The 18,490-nt window shown below is 37.8% G+C and overlaps 1 protein-coding gene and 2 long non-coding RNA genes across 4 annotated transcripts; all 3 read right to left on the reverse strand.

Annotated features, from left to right (window-relative positions):
* Positions 1-318: 318 nt before the first annotated feature.
* On the reverse strand, positions 319-5,654 carry ccl16l (C-C motif chemokine ligand 16-like). 2 transcript variants are annotated; one of them, XM_089131139.1, is made up of 9 exons: positions 5,512-5,649; positions 5,119-5,197; positions 4,542-4,739; positions 4,280-4,388; positions 3,972-4,159; positions 2,617-2,731; positions 2,309-2,496; positions 943-1,024; positions 319-847 (listed from the first exon to the last, which is right to left on the reverse strand). In XM_089131139.1, exons 3-9 carry the CDS (start codon positions 4,603-4,605, stop codon positions 790-792), a joined length of 804 nt encoding a protein of 267 aa, XP_088987265.1. In that variant the 5' UTR covers positions 4,606-4,739; positions 5,119-5,197; positions 5,512-5,649; the 3' UTR covers positions 319-789. The 2 variants fall into 2 exon arrangements, with proteins under 2 accessions (XP_088987265.1, XP_088987264.1); XM_089131138.1 differs by lacking the exon at positions 5,119-5,197 and having other exon boundaries at positions 5,512-5,654.
* A 3,538-nt stretch (positions 5,655-9,192) lies between these two features.
* LOC148981431 (uncharacterized) lies at positions 9,193-11,569 on the reverse strand. The gene is made up of 3 exons (XR_016168527.1): positions 11,320-11,569; positions 9,381-9,495; positions 9,193-9,263 (listed from the first exon to the last, which is right to left on the reverse strand). It is a non-coding gene; the product is annotated as an uncharacterized LOC148981431 (long non-coding RNA).
* Positions 11,570-11,693: 124 nt separating this feature from the next.
* LOC148981432 (uncharacterized) lies at positions 11,694-12,176 on the reverse strand. Its single transcript, XR_016168528.1, has 2 exons — positions 11,990-12,176; positions 11,694-11,808 (listed from the first exon to the last, which is right to left on the reverse strand). It is a non-coding gene; the product is annotated as an uncharacterized LOC148981432 (long non-coding RNA).
* Positions 12,177-18,490: the final 6,314 nt, after the last annotated feature.

Genomic DNA, 18,490 nt, shown 5'->3' on the forward strand with positions numbered 1-18,490 from the left:
GTCTACATAATGTTGCTATATTTTTCACACACAGTGAGTTTATGAATGGAACTTATGGGTCTTATTTAAGAAGGGAATCGCTTTCAATGGGTCTTAGGGTAGCTGTGAGAAAAACAAAACAAAAAACAAACAAACAAAAAAACATGTTCAGCAGAGTCTGGAATATAAAGATGAATAGACTAACCCGAGTGATAACGTTTTGACACCCTCCCCAATCTGCCCACTATACTTCCTCCTCTCGTTTGTGCTGGAGTCCTGAAATATACAGTATGCAAGATATGCATCTAATACTATAGTCACACAGTTTTAAGAAAGGGGTTAGGGTTTGATGTAATCCGACTGCTGCATTAAATAATAGTTCACTCAAAGTTTTGTGCACATCTAATTCAGGCATCAGACACTCTATATTTGACCATTTATTATGTAGCCAATAGCACCATGCATACATAACAATACATGCAAAATATAATATGAACAAAATTACAGTACATGTTGCTAGTTAATATATTTTTGATTAAGTAAATTAAGAAAACAATACACAAAATACAAGGTATCGCACAAAATGTGAATATAAAGATTATGGCAAAACAGACAAAATAACTGTTAGATTTATTAACTGTTATAAACTGTTAGATTTAAAAGTCATTCACTCACCATTGTAATATCAATATACTGGAATAAAAAGCCATACAAAATATTTTAAAGATAAGAAGTTTTGTAGGCTGTTGGATAGAAAAGTAAATACGTATTCAGCCTGCTCATTCTTTATACAAAAGCCATGCTGCTTTTTCACTGTTTTTGCCAAACCCCTGCCTGGAACTTGCGGAGCCCTTTCTTGCTGCGAGACCTGTAAATTGAAGGGGGGGGGTGGGGGGGGGGGTCTAAATTATTACTGCATCTGGGTATCACAACTTCATATTGTGCAAATAACTTTGAACTTACTTGATGTGATTTTTCAAAATGGATTTAACTGGGATTGTGGTGGTTGTCACAAAATTACAGCAGCTTTCTGGACCCCCATTTCCTGTTAGAGAGGAAAAAAAAAAACTAGCACAGTGCAGTGCACAAAGCATACGAGTGTAGGCCTGGTGTCAGACAACATCTGACTGCCGCAGGAGTGACGGAGGAAATCACAAGGTTAGCCATTTCTGGGGATTGGGAACACTACTGGAGCAAATAGACGCACGTTTCCGACCCATGGGGCGGGAGTGGCGTTACAAGCCGACACTAAGAACGGGTCTGGAGAAGAGCATATTATGTTGTTCTCCACAGTTATGAATCTGTAAATATGCAAATGTCTACATAATTTTTATTTATTTATGTATTTATTTTTTTATTGGCCCGCCTCCACACCACTCTTCAGAGGACAACTTTATTTTTCAAAAAGCAAAAAATATATCCACAAGTTTCCTACGCCCCATGAGGCCTTGCGTCAAAAGTGGGCGTGACTTCTGGTTCGAAGTAAACAAAGCTGCTACTTGACATACTTCACACTCGTTCATTTGACAGTCATTCAAGTTATAGCGATCCAAACTAGCTAACGATGTGAGAACACAACCTCAACGAAATTCAAAAGGGTGAAATAACAGTACCTTTACCCTCCGCAGTAGTTGATTGGGAGTATTATTAACATTATTAATAATCAATACTCATCAAGGCATGGTGACAGACAGTTGTGCGAGCTGACAAACAATTAAAATAAAAAATACACACTTAGTCATTGTGCTTTGGAGTTTATTCAAAATTATAAATGTGCTACTTGAATACATTAACTGGCATATTTGGTATTATGTCAACACAGGCTCTGATCCTGAGTTTAGCTGTAACATCAGTAGCGAACAGCGAAACACATGCTGATAGAGTTTATAGAATATTAAGAATTTAAACAAATGTACACAGGACGAATTCGTCGTCTTTTGGGAGGTGATGGAAACTACAGTCGTTGGCAGGATCAGAGACGGGCTCTGGCAGGATCACTCTGATTTCGTTTTCGGCTTTTGTTCAAAACAATCACGTTTAAGCCACTTAATTAGTTTAGTCCGGTTATACATACAACCGCGAACAGCACATGTTGTCCCTGAGCTCCGTAGTGACATCTCTTATAAAGATTTGCATCTTTAAATAGTAAAATAATTCTCAGAAAAACAGCTAGCCTCTTCGCTAACTAACACACAAAATACCATTGGAATGCTACTTCCGCCGCCTCACCGGAAGTTTTACCCACTTTATTTTTTACAGGAGCGCCCCTCGGAAACTTGTGGATACACTACATGAATTGTTTTAATATTGTATTTTAAAACATACATACCCTTGATGGTCTCAGTGTTTTTTCCCGGTTTTTTATTTGTTGTAGTTACAGCTGGTATTGTGTTTGTTGTACTGGTATAGCATATAGTAGGTGTTGTTGCCGTTCTTCCATCCACTATATACATTGCTCTCTTAGCATATTTGCTCTCTGGGTCTGAACAAACAACTTTGTTTTTCTTGGTGTAGAATCTGCATATGGAAAGACAATACTTGATGTTTTAGCTTTCGTTGTTTAATTATCCACCCAAAAATAATTACAAATAAATTAAACTTTCAAATTGTAATATAATATAATAACTTTGTACATGCCTTACAGCTCTGATACCACACAATGCTGGATCCTGCATGTCATATTTCACAAGGTATTCTAATGGTGGTTTGGTGTTTGTCACAGTAAAACAGCAGCTTGGTGGAGGACGATCACCTATCAGAGAAGCACATCATTGTTTTCAGTTTAGTTACCATTACTTTCACAGTCACATACTCTCTCTTATAAAGATACAATGTCAGCTCAACTTTTCTACATTTCATTCAAGTGAAAGTTTCTGAAGTCAAAACCACATATTTAAACAGAGAGCTCAGCAATTCAAATAATCAAATCTCACCTGTTTCTACAACACTCATCCATCCTATAGAGAAAAGAAACGTCTCGGTTACGTATGGTAACCCTCGTTCCCAGAGGAGGGAATGGAGACGTGAGTCAGAAGTGATTGCGAGAGCCTATTTACTTCGAGTGTAACTAAATGGGCCAGTGCACATTGGCATGCAATAATTGCACCAGCTGCTGTGCATCACGGAGCGATCATATAATGAGCGGAAGGTGCCTCGCATCCATATTTTTCCTGCTAAGGCGCCGGACCTGTGACTCGGCCATTTGAGCAGAAGCTCAGCAACTGTGGAGAGGGGACTAACGTCTCTGTTCCCTCCTCAGGGAACGAGGGTTACCGTACGTAACAGAGACGTTCCCCTTCGTCAGCTCACTATGACGTACATCAGAAGAGATTCTGACGAATGGGGATATCTACCAAAACGCCACTGCCTTTCCAGCGCTCCGCTTGAGTCTCCTGGCCTGACCGCAGTGTTGGGCAGAGAGTAGGAGGTATAAGCAGAGAAGGTCAGTCACTCTTTCCCTTGGGAAAGGGGACAATAGGGAAGCCACATCCTACCCTGGAGGGAGGCACTGTGATGGATACACATATGGAGTAACCAAGCAGGGGAGTAGAACATATGGCAGTCTCTGGGGTGGTTCCAGTCTAGTTATTGGGGGGAAAAAACAGCGGCAGGGATGACAGAGCAGGCTCTGTTGAGGGAAAGACATGGGCTCGAATACACATATGGGGTCATTTCAAGGACCGCTACGTATGGACACCCAGCCTAACACAGGTTCCACAAAGCATACGAGTGTAGGCATGGTGTCAGACGCTCCGCAACGTCTGACTGCCACAGGGATGACAGAGGAAATCACAGGGTTAGCCATTTCTCGCGAACACTACTGGAGCAAATAGACACACGTATCCGGCCCATGGGGGCGGGAGACGCGTTGCAAGTCGACACTAAGAACGAGTCTGGAGAAGAGCATATTATGTTGTTCTCCACAGTTATGAATCTGTAATTATGCAAATGTCTATAACTTTTTTTAATATTGTATTTTAAAATGTACATACCCGTGAAGGTCTCGGTCTTTGTTCCTGGTCTTTTGTTTGGTATAGTTACAGCTGGGATCGTGTTTGTTGTACTAGTATAGCATATAGTAGGTGTTGTTGTCGTTCTTCCATCCACTATATCCATTGCTCTCTTAGCATATTTGCTCTCTGGATCTGAACAAATAACAATGCTTCTATTGGTGTAGAATCTGCATATGGAAAGAAAATACTTGATGTTTTAGCTTTCGTTGTTTAATTATCCACCCAAAAATAATTACAAATAAATTAAACTTTCAAATTGTAATATAATATAACAACTTTGTACATGCCTTACAGCTCTGATACCACACAATGATGGATCCTGCATGTCATATTTCACAATGTTTTCAAATGGTATTCTGGTGTCTGTCACAGTAAGACAGCAGTTTGGTGGATCACCTATTGGAGAAGCACATCATGTATTCAGTTAAATATACAGATATAATGTCAGCTCAACTTTTCTACATTTCAGTCAAGTCAAGTGAAAGTTTCTGAGATCAGACCACAATATTTAACCAAAGAGTTAAAAAAATGTAAATCCTTAAACCTCACCTTCTGCCACAACACTCATCCATCCTATAGAGAAAAGAACTGCAGAAAACAGAGTGAACTTCATCTTGTTCTGTTGCTAACTTCTAATTCTGAAACGTTCTTCTGGGCTGAAGGGTCTATGTTGAGGAAGGTCTTTCAGCCAACAAAGCTCTCCACTCTCTACGATCACTTTTCTTCGTCACCTAGGCCCACAGAAACCTCAATTGGGGACAGAAAAAGATGATGGATGAGTGGAAGATATTGACAATAATCCATTCTAATTAAAATGTTTATATGATTATCAAACATCACTCCCATTTACATGCAATTTTCTTATATGAATGTTATTATAATCTGTGTTGTCAGCAATTGTTCACTTGTTCTCAGAGAAAGAAAAAGGGTAGCCTACAGGTAGGGAAACAGAAAGTAATATACATTCAAAATCTCTGCACTCCATTTTACTGTAATTGTTTACAGCGAATGTGCATAATTGCAGTAGGCATGCAGTTAAATCGCAGTATTTCCTTGAACGCATTAATCACTTAAGTGTGCATGTAAAAGCAGTGTAATTGGATATGAGTTTTAAAAAGCTGCAGACCTAAAAATCTTCTTCTTACAACTCAGCGTCTTTCGAGAACGGAGAATTTAATAGGCCTAAATGAAAACGAAAGTAAAGCCTAAAGTCGAGAGAGAGAGAGAGAGAGAGAGAGAGAGAGAGAGAGAGAGAGAGAGAGAGAGAGAGAGAGAGAGAGAGAGAGAGAGAGAGAGAGAGAGAGACATTAAATAGAATTTAATTTGTATTTGTGTCGTTTTAAAAACAGTTGATAACATAGCCTACCTCCACGTTCTCTTACTAAATAGAGTCGCGCATACCGTTAAATCTGATAGTCTGTTTACAGATGAAGTTTAGGCTAATTCGCTATTCACATAAACTTCCCCACTATATATCATAATGTTGTTGGTATGAATGTAAACTATTTTATCCGATTACCTGTAAATGAAGATGTATGCTTCACTTAATGGACAAAAAAAGATCGGGATTTGAACTCCTTCAATAGTACACCGCAATAATAATGGCTGCGTCCGCAAGCAGGAGAGTAGCAACAAAAATCTAGGGAACATGTCCTGTCTACTGCTGCGATATACCACCATGGGGGCGTATGCACTGTAAACTGTGTGTCAACATTCTGGAATGACCTCATTTGATTCACACATGTTCATAATTGTTAATATAGCAAATAATAGCTCCTTAATTATTTTAGAGAGCTGAGATATGTTTTCAAGACGGCTCTTTTACGCACAGAGGATTACACATGAAGAATGTGACTGGAATGGATTATTGTTGTATTATGTTATTATGACAATGATTATAATTGTTGTTAATGTTTTTTTTTTCTTTTTCTTTCTCAAACATTTAATAAAAAATAAAAATGATGAATAATGTGATGACACTTCACTTTCAAAATCTTGCATTTAAATTTCACAACACTTAAATCTTTATTCATGTTTATTTTTAAAAGCAACGTCTTAAAGGGATAGTTCACTTTAAAATTAATTTTTGGTATATTTTAGTTTATCTTAAAAGGTGCTATATGTAACTTTTCTTCTAAAATGAATCCTTTTTTGTATTGCCTGTGTGTGAAGGGGTTGTAATCAGACATTACAGTGATCCACTTGTCGGGTTTTGCTATTACTTTTGAAGGCCAGTATTCCTATTTCTGTGTGAAGTCTCCGGGTCGGATTTTCTGCAAAATCCATCGGATGTTTTACAGTCACGGCACTGCAGCTGACGACACGGAGTCTGATAATACCAAAAAAACTCCTGCCTCCAGCACAACACAGACTCCACCACAAACTCCAAAAATATAAAAAAAAACAAAATTTTACCTGCTGAAGCTCGTCAGGCCAAACGTGAATCGGATCGACTTAGGACGAAAACACGGATCAACATTGGCAGAGCGTTTGAATTATGGAGAGAACTCAGCTATTTTTATTGTGATAAATTACAAGTTTTCAGATATGCTGAAATAATGGTAAACTGTAATGAAATAGCAAGGTAAACTACAACATACATGAGAGATGAAATTAGTTACCTTAGAGTTTCATCCTCCAATAATGAAGCACAACAGTAATCTTACATAAATTATTATTTCATAGTCTGAAAACACGTTTGCTAAGCTATAATGTCATCTCCACTAAAATGAAGGCATTACAAGTTACTCCAACAGTGTCAGCGAAGTGTTCATTAAAATGTTTAATTGTTGGGCTATGGGATGTGTTGAGGGAGGTTTTTCAGATCTCATTCAATAACTGATGCATGCACACCAAAAAACTTGTTATATAGTAAAATTGTCACATGGAAAAAAAAAATGCAGTTAAAATTAATGTAAAACAATAGTGGATTAACATCAAAATCAAATCACATCTAATGTTAAAATGTATGTTTTAATGTAACCTTCTCCCTTTAAATGCTTTGGTCAGTTCAAGAATAATTTATGCATTTATGCATTATTTGATATTATTTATTTGAAAGAACTTACCCAACACTGTGCACCAACAATGCCCATATTTGTTCTAATTAAAATGATAATTAAACATCTTCACTCCAGTTTAGATGCAATTTTCTGTTTTGCATGTTCTGTTTTGCCAGAGCATCTTTCATCTCTGCAAAATGTTATCAGTGAGCAGAACAGGTAGTGAAAGTAATATGCTTAGCACATTCAAAATCATTTTAAAGATGAATAATGTGATGAAACTGGAAATTTGGGCAAAATAGCATAGGGTACATAGACTGACACAGGCCACAGCCTTATTTTATCTGCAAATATAATAATTTCATGTGAGTAAATGTCATGTGAGTATTTCAGTTTTGCAACACAGCAGGGTGAGTATCCTTATAACCGTCTTTAAACGAACTTGAGTTGGGAGAATAAGATGCACCAGATCTGCGTCATGTGCATTAATTTAGAGATTTGATTTGAAATTGTTACAGTAGAAATGTTGAAATGTTATGTGCAGTTAATTGCAATCCATTCCGAAAAAAGAAAAAGAAAATCATTAATTCAGGGTTTCTTTAATCAATTGAGGGCACCCAAGTACACTTAGGGAAAAGTACACATGTTTATTATGGTTATGTGTTAGTTAAATTACTAAAATTATTAAATTATTAAAATGTATTTTAAGCACATTTAGAAAACATAGTACACAAAATAGAAGTTAGCACACAAAACATGAATACAAATCATGACAAAACAGAGATGAACTTTGTAAATGAAATCAAAGTGCTGATTTTTCACTACCATCACCTTATTCATTTATTACACTTGTCATTCGGTCATCCTGGGATTATCATTATACATGCATAAAAGGTTGTGCAAACTTTTCAAACAGAATATGTTTTACGGCTGTTTGATACAGAAGTATTCAGCTTGTTCCTTCTTTAAACAAAAGTAAGTATTGTCAAAAACTCTCTGGTCTGTTTTTTCAGTTGTTTTTCTTTTGTTTAACCTCTGTATGGAATCCTGGACCCAGTCTTCTACTGGAGAAGAGCATATTTTGTTGTTCTTCACAGTTATCAATATGTAAATATGCAAATGTGTACACAAATCGTTTTAAAATTGTATTTTAAAACATACATACCCGTGCTGGCCTCAGTCTCTGGTCTAGATGTTTCGATTGTCGTCACTATTCGTGATGCATTTGTATTCGTGCTGGTCTCAGTCTTTTTTCCCGGTGTTTTGTTTGCTGTAGTTACAGCTGGGATCGTGTTTGTTGTACTGGTATAATAACATATAGTAGGTGTTGTTGTCGTTTTTTTATCCAATATATCCATTGCTCTCTTAGCATATTTGCTCTCTGGATCTGAACAAATATGAATGTTTTTCATGGTATGGAATCTAAATATGGAAAAAAAAAAAAAACTTTCATTGCTTAATTTTCCACCTAAAAATAATTACAAATAAAAAAACTTTCAAATTGTAATATAATATAACAACTTTGAACATGCCTTACAGCTCTGATACCACACAATGCCGTATCCTGCATATCATATTTCACAATGTTTTCAACTGGTATTCTGGTGTCTGTGACAGTAAAACAGCAGCTTGGTGGACGAACATCACCTATCAGAGAAGCACATCATTGTATGCAGAGTTGAGCAATCATTACATTCACAGCATTACTCTCTCATAAAGATACAATGTAATATTAACTTCTCTACATTTCAGTGCAAGTCACTGGGGTCAGACCACAATATTTAACCAAAAAGCTCAAGAATTAAAATCCTCAAATCTCATCTGTTACTACAACACTCATCCATATAGAGACAAGAACATGAGAAAACTGAGTGAACTTCATCTTGTTCTGTTGCTCACTTCTAATTCTGAAACGTTCTTCTGGGCTGAAGGGTCTACTGTATGTTGAGGGAGGTCTTTAAGCCCACAAAGCTCACCACCCTCTACGATGACTTTTATTTTTAATATTGTATTTAAAACATACATACTCGTGCTGGTCTCAGTCTCTGGTCTAGATGTTTCGATTGTCGTCACTATTCGTGTTGCTGTTGTACTCGTAAAGGTCTCAGTCTTTTTTCCCGGTGTTTTGTTTGTTGTAGTTACAGCTGGAATCGTGTTTGTTGAACTGGTATATCTAGGTGTAGTTGTCTTTCTTCCATGCCCTATATAACTCTTAGCATAATTGCTCTCTGGATCTGAACAAACCACTTTGTTTTTCTTGGTGTAGAATCTGCATATGGAAAGACAATACTTGATGTTTTAGCTTTCGTTGTTTAATTATCCACACAAAAATAATTACAAATAAATTAAACTTTTAAATTGTAATATAATATAACTTTGTACATGCCTTACAGCTCTGATACCACACAATGATGGATCCTGCATGTCATATTTCACAATGTTTTCAACTGGTGGTTTGATGTCCGTCAAAGAATAACAGCAGTCCACTGGACGAACATCACCTATCAGAGAAGCACATCATTGTATACAGAGTTGAGCAATCATTACATTCACAGCATATGTACACATGTTAGGGGTTTCATCAACTAGTCGACTAGTCGACTAGTCGACTGTCACAACCACTAGTTGGCGCTGTTGGCCTTAGTCGACTAGTCGGAAACAAAATGATGACATATATATATAGATTTATTTTTTTTGTTAACTATCCCTTTAAATACAAGCGCACCTTCAATGACCTATTTTAGAACATTTTTCAAACGTTTGACTGGGTTTGCATTATGCATCCACTAGATGTGCTAAAGGGAATATGCAGCGAGTGCGCGGCGTCGGAGGTGAGGCGTTTATTTAGTATGCGTGAGCGCGCTGGGGCGGGCACGTAACTTACATTCGCAGCCTGCTGACAGCAGTGTCTGTTCGTGTGTGTGTGTTAGAGAGAGCGCTCGTGAGCGGGAGATATTTTATACGAGGATGAACTGGCCGTGTGACAAAGCGGGCATAAGATGGACACGAGCGCGAGCAATTGATCCATAATGCGCTCCGGATTATAAAGCTTGAGAAAAGGCCGGATTGAGAAAATTAAAGGCTTTTAAGTGCGCTTTATAGTCAACGCATTCTCACCCCAAGGCGTCACCTTTGACCATGCTTCAATATTTGACGTTTTAGGCGCCCTTTAGCGTCACTTACATGACGCGATCCTACGGCTTCATCTAACTGACGCTAAAGGAAAGCGTCAGTTAGAGGACGCGGTTAGGTTTAGGTGTGGGGTGGGGGTAGGGTACACGCGATCCTAGGGCGTCATCTAACTGACGCTAAAGGGCGCCTAAAACGTCAGATATTGAAGCATGTCCAAATGCTTCCCAAGGCGTCAGTTAGGTGACGCCTTGGGAGTGAGAATGGGCTGTTATAGTGCGGAAAATACGAGTACTACTCTCGCTTTTAGACCAGCACGCGACGTGTTTAATATAGACGCATATTAGCCTACACCAGATTTTCTCTCAAATGTTTGCTTTCACTTTCTATATGGGGAGGCTGCACTTTAGACATAGCCAATTCTGTTTATGTAAACATTGTGTGTATTTAACAGTATTAGCATAATAAGACTTGAAAGATAACTTAGTCCAGTATTCAGGCGCTGTTTGACAGGCTTCTAATGCCTGTGAGCGTCGGGGATATGCCGCGCGCTCAGGAAAGCGCACGTTAGAACAGCGCGTGAATTAAACGTTTAACCGGCAAGGCTTATGCAAACAATGAACTTTTGTGAATTGCAGTGTCCCGTACCTATTCCTTAACATGTGATGTGTAGGCTACGTCGCGTTGTACAGTTGAGAGGCGCCAGAACTGATATGATACACTGTAACACGATACTACTACTACCATATTTCTTCAAAAGCAGATCGTGGAGACATTTACTATTCGTGTTGTCGCACACCCCTAGAATAAACCATTTAACGACTAGTCGACTAGTCGTCGACTGGCAAAAATCAGTAGTTGTGAAACCCCTACACACTCTCTCATAAAGATACAATGTAATATTAACTTCTCTACATTTCAGTGCAAGTCACTGGGGTCAGACCACAATATTTAACCAAAAAGCTCAGGAATTAAAATCCTCAAATCTCATCTGTTACTACAACACTCATCCATATATTGAGAGACAAGAACGACAGAAAACTGAGAGAACTTCATCTTGTTCTGTTGCTAACTTCTAATTCTGAAACGTTCTTCTGGGCTGAAGGGTCTATGTTGAGGGAGGTCTTTCAGCCCACAAAGCTCACCACCCTCTACGATCACTTTTCTTTTTAATATTGTATTTAAAACATACATACTCGTGCTGGTCTCAGTCTCTGGTCTAGATGTTTCGATTGTCGTCACTATTCGTGTTGCTGTTGTACTCGTAAAGGTCTCAGTGTTTTTTCCCGGTGTTTTGTTTGTTCTAGTTACAGCTGGGATCGTGTTTGTTGTACTAGTATAGCATATAGTAGGTGTTGTTGTCTTTCTTCCATCCACTATATACATTGCTCTCTTAGCATATTTGCTCTCTGGATCTGAACACACAACTTTGTTTTTTTTGGTGTAGAATCTGCATATGGAAAGACAATACTTTATGTTTTAGCTTTCGTTGTTTAATTATCCACACAAAAATAATTACAAATAAATTAAACTTTTAAATTGTAATTTAATATAACAACTTTGTACATGCCTTACAGCTCTGATACCACACACTGGTGGATCCTGCATGTCATATTTCACAATGTTTTCAACTGGTGGTTTGGTGTTTGTCACAGAAAGACAGCAGTTTGGTGGAGGACCATTAACTATTGGAGAAGCACATCATTGTGTTCAGTTCAATTATCATTACTTTCACAGACACATACTCTCTCTTATAAAGATACAATGTCAGCTCAACTTTTGTACATTTCAGTCAAGTGAAAGCTACTGAGGTCAAAACCATGTATTTAAACAGAGAGCCCAGCAATTCAAGTAATCAAATCTCACCTGTTTCTACAACACTCATCCATCCTATAGAGAAAAGAACGGCAGAAAACAGAGTGAACTTCATCTTGTTCTGTTGCTCACTTCTAATTCTGAAACGTTCTTCTGGGCTGAAGGCTCTATGTTGAGGGAGGTCTTTCAGCCCACAAAGCTCACCACCCTCTACGATCATCTTCGTCACCTAGGCCCACAGACACATCAGTCTGGGGCAAGAAAAGATGATGAGTGGAAGATATTGAGAATAATCTGTTCTAATTAAAATGTTCACATGATAATCAAACATCTTCATTCCCATTTACATATAATAATAATAATTATAATATTTCATTACATTTATATAGCGCTTTTCTAGGCACTCAAAGCGCTTTGCATAGAGAGGGGAATCTCCTCAACCACCACCAGTTTGCAGCATCCACCTGGATGATGCGACGGCAGCCATAGTGCGCCAGAACGCTCACCACACACACCAGCTTACTGGTGGAGAGGAGACAGTGATGAAGCCAATTGGTATAGATGGGGATGATTAGGAGGCCTTGATGGACAGAGGCTACTGGGCAAACATGGCCAGGATGCCGGGGTTACACCCCTACTCTTTCGAAAGACATCCTGGGATTTTTAATGACCACAGATAGTCAGGACCTCGGTTTAACGTCTCATCCGAAGGACGGTGCTCTTTGACACCCCATTACTATACTGGGGTATTAGGGCCCACACAGACCACAGGGTGAGCACCCCCTGCTGGCCTCACTAACTCCTCTTCCAGCAGCAACCTGGCTTTCTCAGAAGGTCTCCCATCCAGGTACTAACCAGGCTCAGCCCTGCTTAGCTTCAGTGGGCAACCAGTCTTGGGCTACAGGGTGATATGGCTTCTGGCTACATGCAATTTTCTATTGATATGATTGTTATTGTAAGCTGTGTTGTCTGCAATTGTTCACTTGTTCTCCGAGAAAGAAAAGAGGTAGCCAACAGGGAAACAGGTAGAGAAAGTAATATGCTTAGCATACATTTAAAATCTCAGCACTACAGCGAATGTGCATAATTGCAGTAGGCATGCATGAGCCTCGTAGTTTAATCGCAGTATTGCCTTGAACGCATTATAATCAGTTAAGTGTGCATGTAAAAGCAGTGTTATTGGACACGAGTTTTCAAAAGCTGCAGACCTAAATAATCTTCGTCTTATAATTCAGTGTCTTTCGAGAGTAGAAATGAAAACGAAAGTATCCTAAAATCAAGAGAGAGACAATGTGACTCATTAAATATAATTTTATTTTTATTGTTTTAACAACAGCTGATAACCACAACAACAGTTTGTGTCACCACACAAAACATGAACAAAAATAAAAGTGCTTATTTTTCACTACCATCACCTTATTCATCTATTAGCCTACACTTAGAAGTCATTCATGGGATTATTAGTACAAGCATAAAAAGCCATAACAAGTTGTACAAACTTTTCAAACAGAATATGTTTTACGGCTGTTTGATACAAAAGTATTTAGCTTGTTCCTTCTTTAAAGCTGCAGTCCGCATTGCTTATAGAGTGCCGAAGTTACGACGTCACTCTGTAGGCCAAAACGTGGAAGTGAGTTAGCATTTTAGCATTACGGTTCCCTCGCTCTAAAGCCTATGGGATTTTTGAATGGGTTTTTGCTAAATCGCCTGAAATAAGGTCTGTGGTGAACAAAGCCTCTACATATTTTCACGTTTTGATCTATGACATAGAACACACAGTTATAACCAGCTTGCGGTTTTTTAAACTGTATTGTGTCTGATTGTGTTTTTTTAAAATCTTTATTGGCTTCCAAATGTATAAATTGTGGATTAACTTGTAAAGATTATCTTGCTAGAAAAAAACGTGTAAGGGTCACAACCCTTTGTTAAACACAGATCTTGTTTTTTGCGATTTTCCAAAAGTCTATGGGGAAAATGCATTGCTTTTCGACCAAGGGAACACATGCACCACTAGCTTCCGAGTTGTCCTACAAAGTGACGTCATCACTTCGGCACTCTATTGCTTTATTGGCTGTAGTCATACTTGTGATTGTTTTTATTTTACTTCTGCTGGTACCACTTTGAGTTTCTGTTGAGCCTTCATAACATGTTTTGTCCATCTGTCACATGGATCTGAACAAATTGCTTTATTCTTTTTGGTGCGGAATCTGTAAAAAGTGGAGGAAAATAGCTCACTGCCAAATTATCAACCCATTTATTACAGAATATGTGTACTTTATATTGTGACATAATCCTAACTCTGAACTTGCCTTATAGCTTGGGTAATGTCAAAGGTTAAATTCAATAATCCATTATTATTTAATTTATTTTAGTGACACATAATTAAATTGATAGGCTATATCTATATCTGTTTATATCAGTGAAATCAGTCCACAGGGAAACAAAATGATCCACTCTTCTCCACAATGGTAACCATTTAAACCCCCTTTTCTCATTTCCTCAAAAAACAACAACAAAAAAACCCCATAAAATAACACTTAAAATAACACTCTCTTAATTCAACCATGTGCAAGCAAGCATGCTGGGAATTAACAAGGTGTTGCAGTTAATGCAACACAAATCAATCATGTAATCCAATACAAGCGGATTAAGTAAACTTAAATTGAACATATATTTAAGCAGATTGAAAAATTAAATTAGAGCAAAATGGCAGTTGGCTTGCGCTATACTGCCAGCCTCGAGATGTAAGATTTTTTTTTTCACTTAAAGGTTGTATCAGTGATTGTGGGTAACGTCACTTCTGTTTGTGTTTGAAGCTAGATCCCAAACAAGTTAGCTCGCCCCTCCCTCCCGTTTCGTGCATCATGAAAAGAACGATCATGCACGATCATTTCATAAAGCAACAAAAACACACTATTTTCAGATTGACAGTCTACCTCATGGCTCATTCTGTGAACTGTAAAATGTGAACTTGGCTGCTTTGGTTTACAAAGTATAAAGATGTATATAAAATCGTCTGTCGAGTCATGTCATATCATACAGCTAGTTTTGCTGGTGCTTCACTGGAAGCAGTATGATAAAACGTACCAGAATTCATCATATAGCTACAGATCTAACATTATGGGGAAAACTCATAGCAACAGCTATCTGGAATAATATTATAACAGCTTATTATTATTATTATTATTATTATTATGATTCGGCTAAAGTTAGTCCTGAACCTAGGCTAGTGTTATTGCTAATAGTAGGCTACGTTACAATGTTATGGCATTGTTATGGCAGTGCAGGCGCTGTGAACGAGCACAAAAACACCACTCTAATTAGGGAACATTGTGGGGCTGATGGTACTGTTGAGGGAGGTCTTTCAGATCTCATTCAATAACTGATGCATGCACAACAAAATCCTTATGTTAAAATTAAAGTAAAACTGACCTCTGTTACTCTCACAAGTACAAATATAAAAGAAACAAATTTCTCAGAATCACAACCACAGTGAGTTTTTTTTTGTAGCATAAGAATAGCACTTCCTTCACGTTATCAGTCAGTGCACTATAATGTACACTAGTGTTTCTGAAAAAAACTGTTGTGTGGAGATGAGTTAAATACACCAAAATGTTTTATATACATATTTGAACTAAGGTCTATTTTCAAAATATAACAAAACAAAAACAGCACTATTGCAAACATTAAAATAATAGAAAACACATGTTTATTTTGTTTTTATTTATTTAGTCTTGAAACCTAAAACCATTCACTCATTCACCCCACCCATCACATGCATCTGTCTATCCACCAACCACAATAAAGAAAAATAAAGTAAAGTTTTTATTGGGGGTCTGTGGACCCCTAGGGGTCCATAAGGGTATGGAGAAGATTGCAACAGAATTCTATGAAACAGCCATATAAATAAACGGTTTTACAGAATTTATTCTATATGACTAATCAACCAGTTTCTTCCAGAAATTATCAAAGTGTTTGCTTTTGCCAAAAAGTACAGAAATAAAATAAAAATATATAGTAACAAACACAACATTTCCGTACATCAGAGCAATCTCATGAAATATTCAACTTCTGATTGGAAAACATTGTCTTTTAAGGTTGGAGAAACTGTAAGTTGTGGTGTGCAAATATTTTTTTGTTGCTATTTTTAAAAATGTTTAAAAAAAAAATGAAAATCAGACCCCATTTGTTTCTACTCTGAGAAACATATACAGAATGTATTTTATTTAAAAAAATGGAAAGGAACTTATTTTGTTTCAGCACAATATTTTCCACAGTTTTAGTCCACACACTTCTTTTAATTCTTTTTTTAACACCACCTCTTTTTGATCTCTTTTCTTTGGCAATTCACACTTGCGCCGACAGGCACTGACCAATGAGGACAATCACCAAATTACAGTATGTCCCTACAAAATGACATTCCACAACCTGACAATTGCCAATTCAACATTTCAGTTCGCAAAAACAAGTGCCACCCAATTGCAACAGGGGCCAACAGGGGTCACAGTGATTCAACAAAACACTTGGTTCAATGTGGCAGAGCTACAGTGGTAAAGCTCAAAAACCACATTTGCACTAGCTTTAACTTTACTCTCACTTTACTTCACACACTTGCACAAGCCATAAAACCATTTACAGAGGGGGGAAAAAAAAAACACAAATTGTGAAAATCAGCATCGCCTTGTTCATGTCAATTGGCCTAACTGATCTGACCAACTTGGACGAGAGTATTAATAAAAGAGGAGGAAACCGCCTACCTGCAAGACATACTGGTAACATACTGGTGACTAGCTTCATTTTCCCACAGACTGGAATAAAAGCTATGATAATAATTCCAGTGGTCAGAGTGATCAAAAGAAATCCCATGGGAGCTGAAATCATTATTCATATATACATGAATTTATTTGTTTCCTCCACATGTCATTGGTGTTTAAAGCTACAATATGTAACTTTATTGGCCACAAGAGGGCGCCGCTTCCAACAATAACAAAGGCGTATGTTAGTGACGCAGTCACGAGCTGAATGATGGGACTTGCTGTCAAGCTGATGGATCTAATAATGTTTAAGCATTAGTGAAAACACTCATGTTTTAACATTAAAGTGGTATGAAGCAGGTCGCGATTGCGATATATCACACGCGAGTCCCGCGGACATAAAGGTATAAGGAAATGTCATCCTATTGAACTACACGCAAGTGCTGGATTACTCACACAGGTCAGTTTATTAGATGAATTAAACTTGTGAGGGAAACCCAGCGCTGTTCCACTTGCTATAGTGTTGCACTATCACACTAAACGGCATTTAAATGTGTGTTGAAAGTTATAATGTTATTCTACGTGTTACTGTAGTTCGTTTGCTATACGAAACTAGCAGCTAGAACAAAATAAGAATAAAATACTGACCATATTCTAACATTTCATCATGTCAAGCTAACGTTCTAACATTTATTTGTTTTATGTACATTTGCTCACCTGTCTAATAAAGCAAGTCGTGACTCGTGAAGTTCTGTCAAGTCCAAATTAGTCTCGGACGCTAGCTCTCGGCATCTCAAAACATCACACTGAAATTGATCCTCATTCTAGTTCTCCTTGTTTTTCCCAAAGTCTGCTTGCCATGGTCTATGTTTGAACAAAACCAGAACTGGGTGCCGCTAAACGTTACTTACTACACAGTTATCGGCGTCTGTCGCCATGGTTACGTCATGGCTATGGCAATACGAGTGGAAACGAAGATATAGCGTGGATATTGCGTCATTGACAGGCGAAATTTTTTTCCGGGATGGCCACTTATTTAAAATTGGAATTTCTCTGAAATAAAATAACTTTGGAGACTTTTGGGATATTGTAAGTACACAACTGCAGGAAATATATCACACTGTGCAAGTGATTTTTGGATATTTTATTACAAGATACTTACATATTGGACCTTTAATGTTTTTCGCTGTCAGTCAATTGTTTTGTATGTTTTTAATTGACAAATTTTCTTTCAGTTTGGCTTGATTATGCAGTCACATTTGCATAACGAAATCCAGTTCTGTTAGGACAACTATCTTCAAATATGATTGACAATTAACTTACAGTTTGGATTGGTGGTATGGTTCCATTCTGGGGTGCGTTTCCCAAAAGCATCGTTAAGTCAAGTCAAGTCAAGTCACATTTATTTATATAGCGCTTTTCACAATACAGATTGTATCAAAGCAGCTTCACAGTGATAACATGAAAGTAGTACAACACAGATCAATAATATTGTTAAATATTAAATAACCCCAACTGAGCAAGCCAAAAGCAAGCCAAAAGCAAGGCGACAGTGGCAAGGAACCAAAACTCCATCAGATTGGATGGAGAAAAAACCTTGGGAGAACCCAGGCTCAGTCGGGGGCATCCTCTGGCTTACATTCATATTGTTTATATATAAATATTAAATATAAATATCGCAGGCGTTGAGTCGTCTCTTCACAGGCGTTGGTCTTCGTTAGCCAACTATGGTCGCAAGTTGGTCGCAATTTCCATTGAACTCTATTGGTAACGACGGAACTTGCGACCATAGTTGGCT

Source organism: Pimephales promelas, chromosome 5, assembly GCF_988280905.1.
Source record: "Pimephales promelas chromosome 5, fPimPro1.hap1.1, whole genome shotgun sequence".
NCBI classification, from domain to species: domain Eukaryota; kingdom Metazoa; phylum Chordata; class Actinopteri; order Cypriniformes; family Leuciscidae; genus Pimephales; species Pimephales promelas.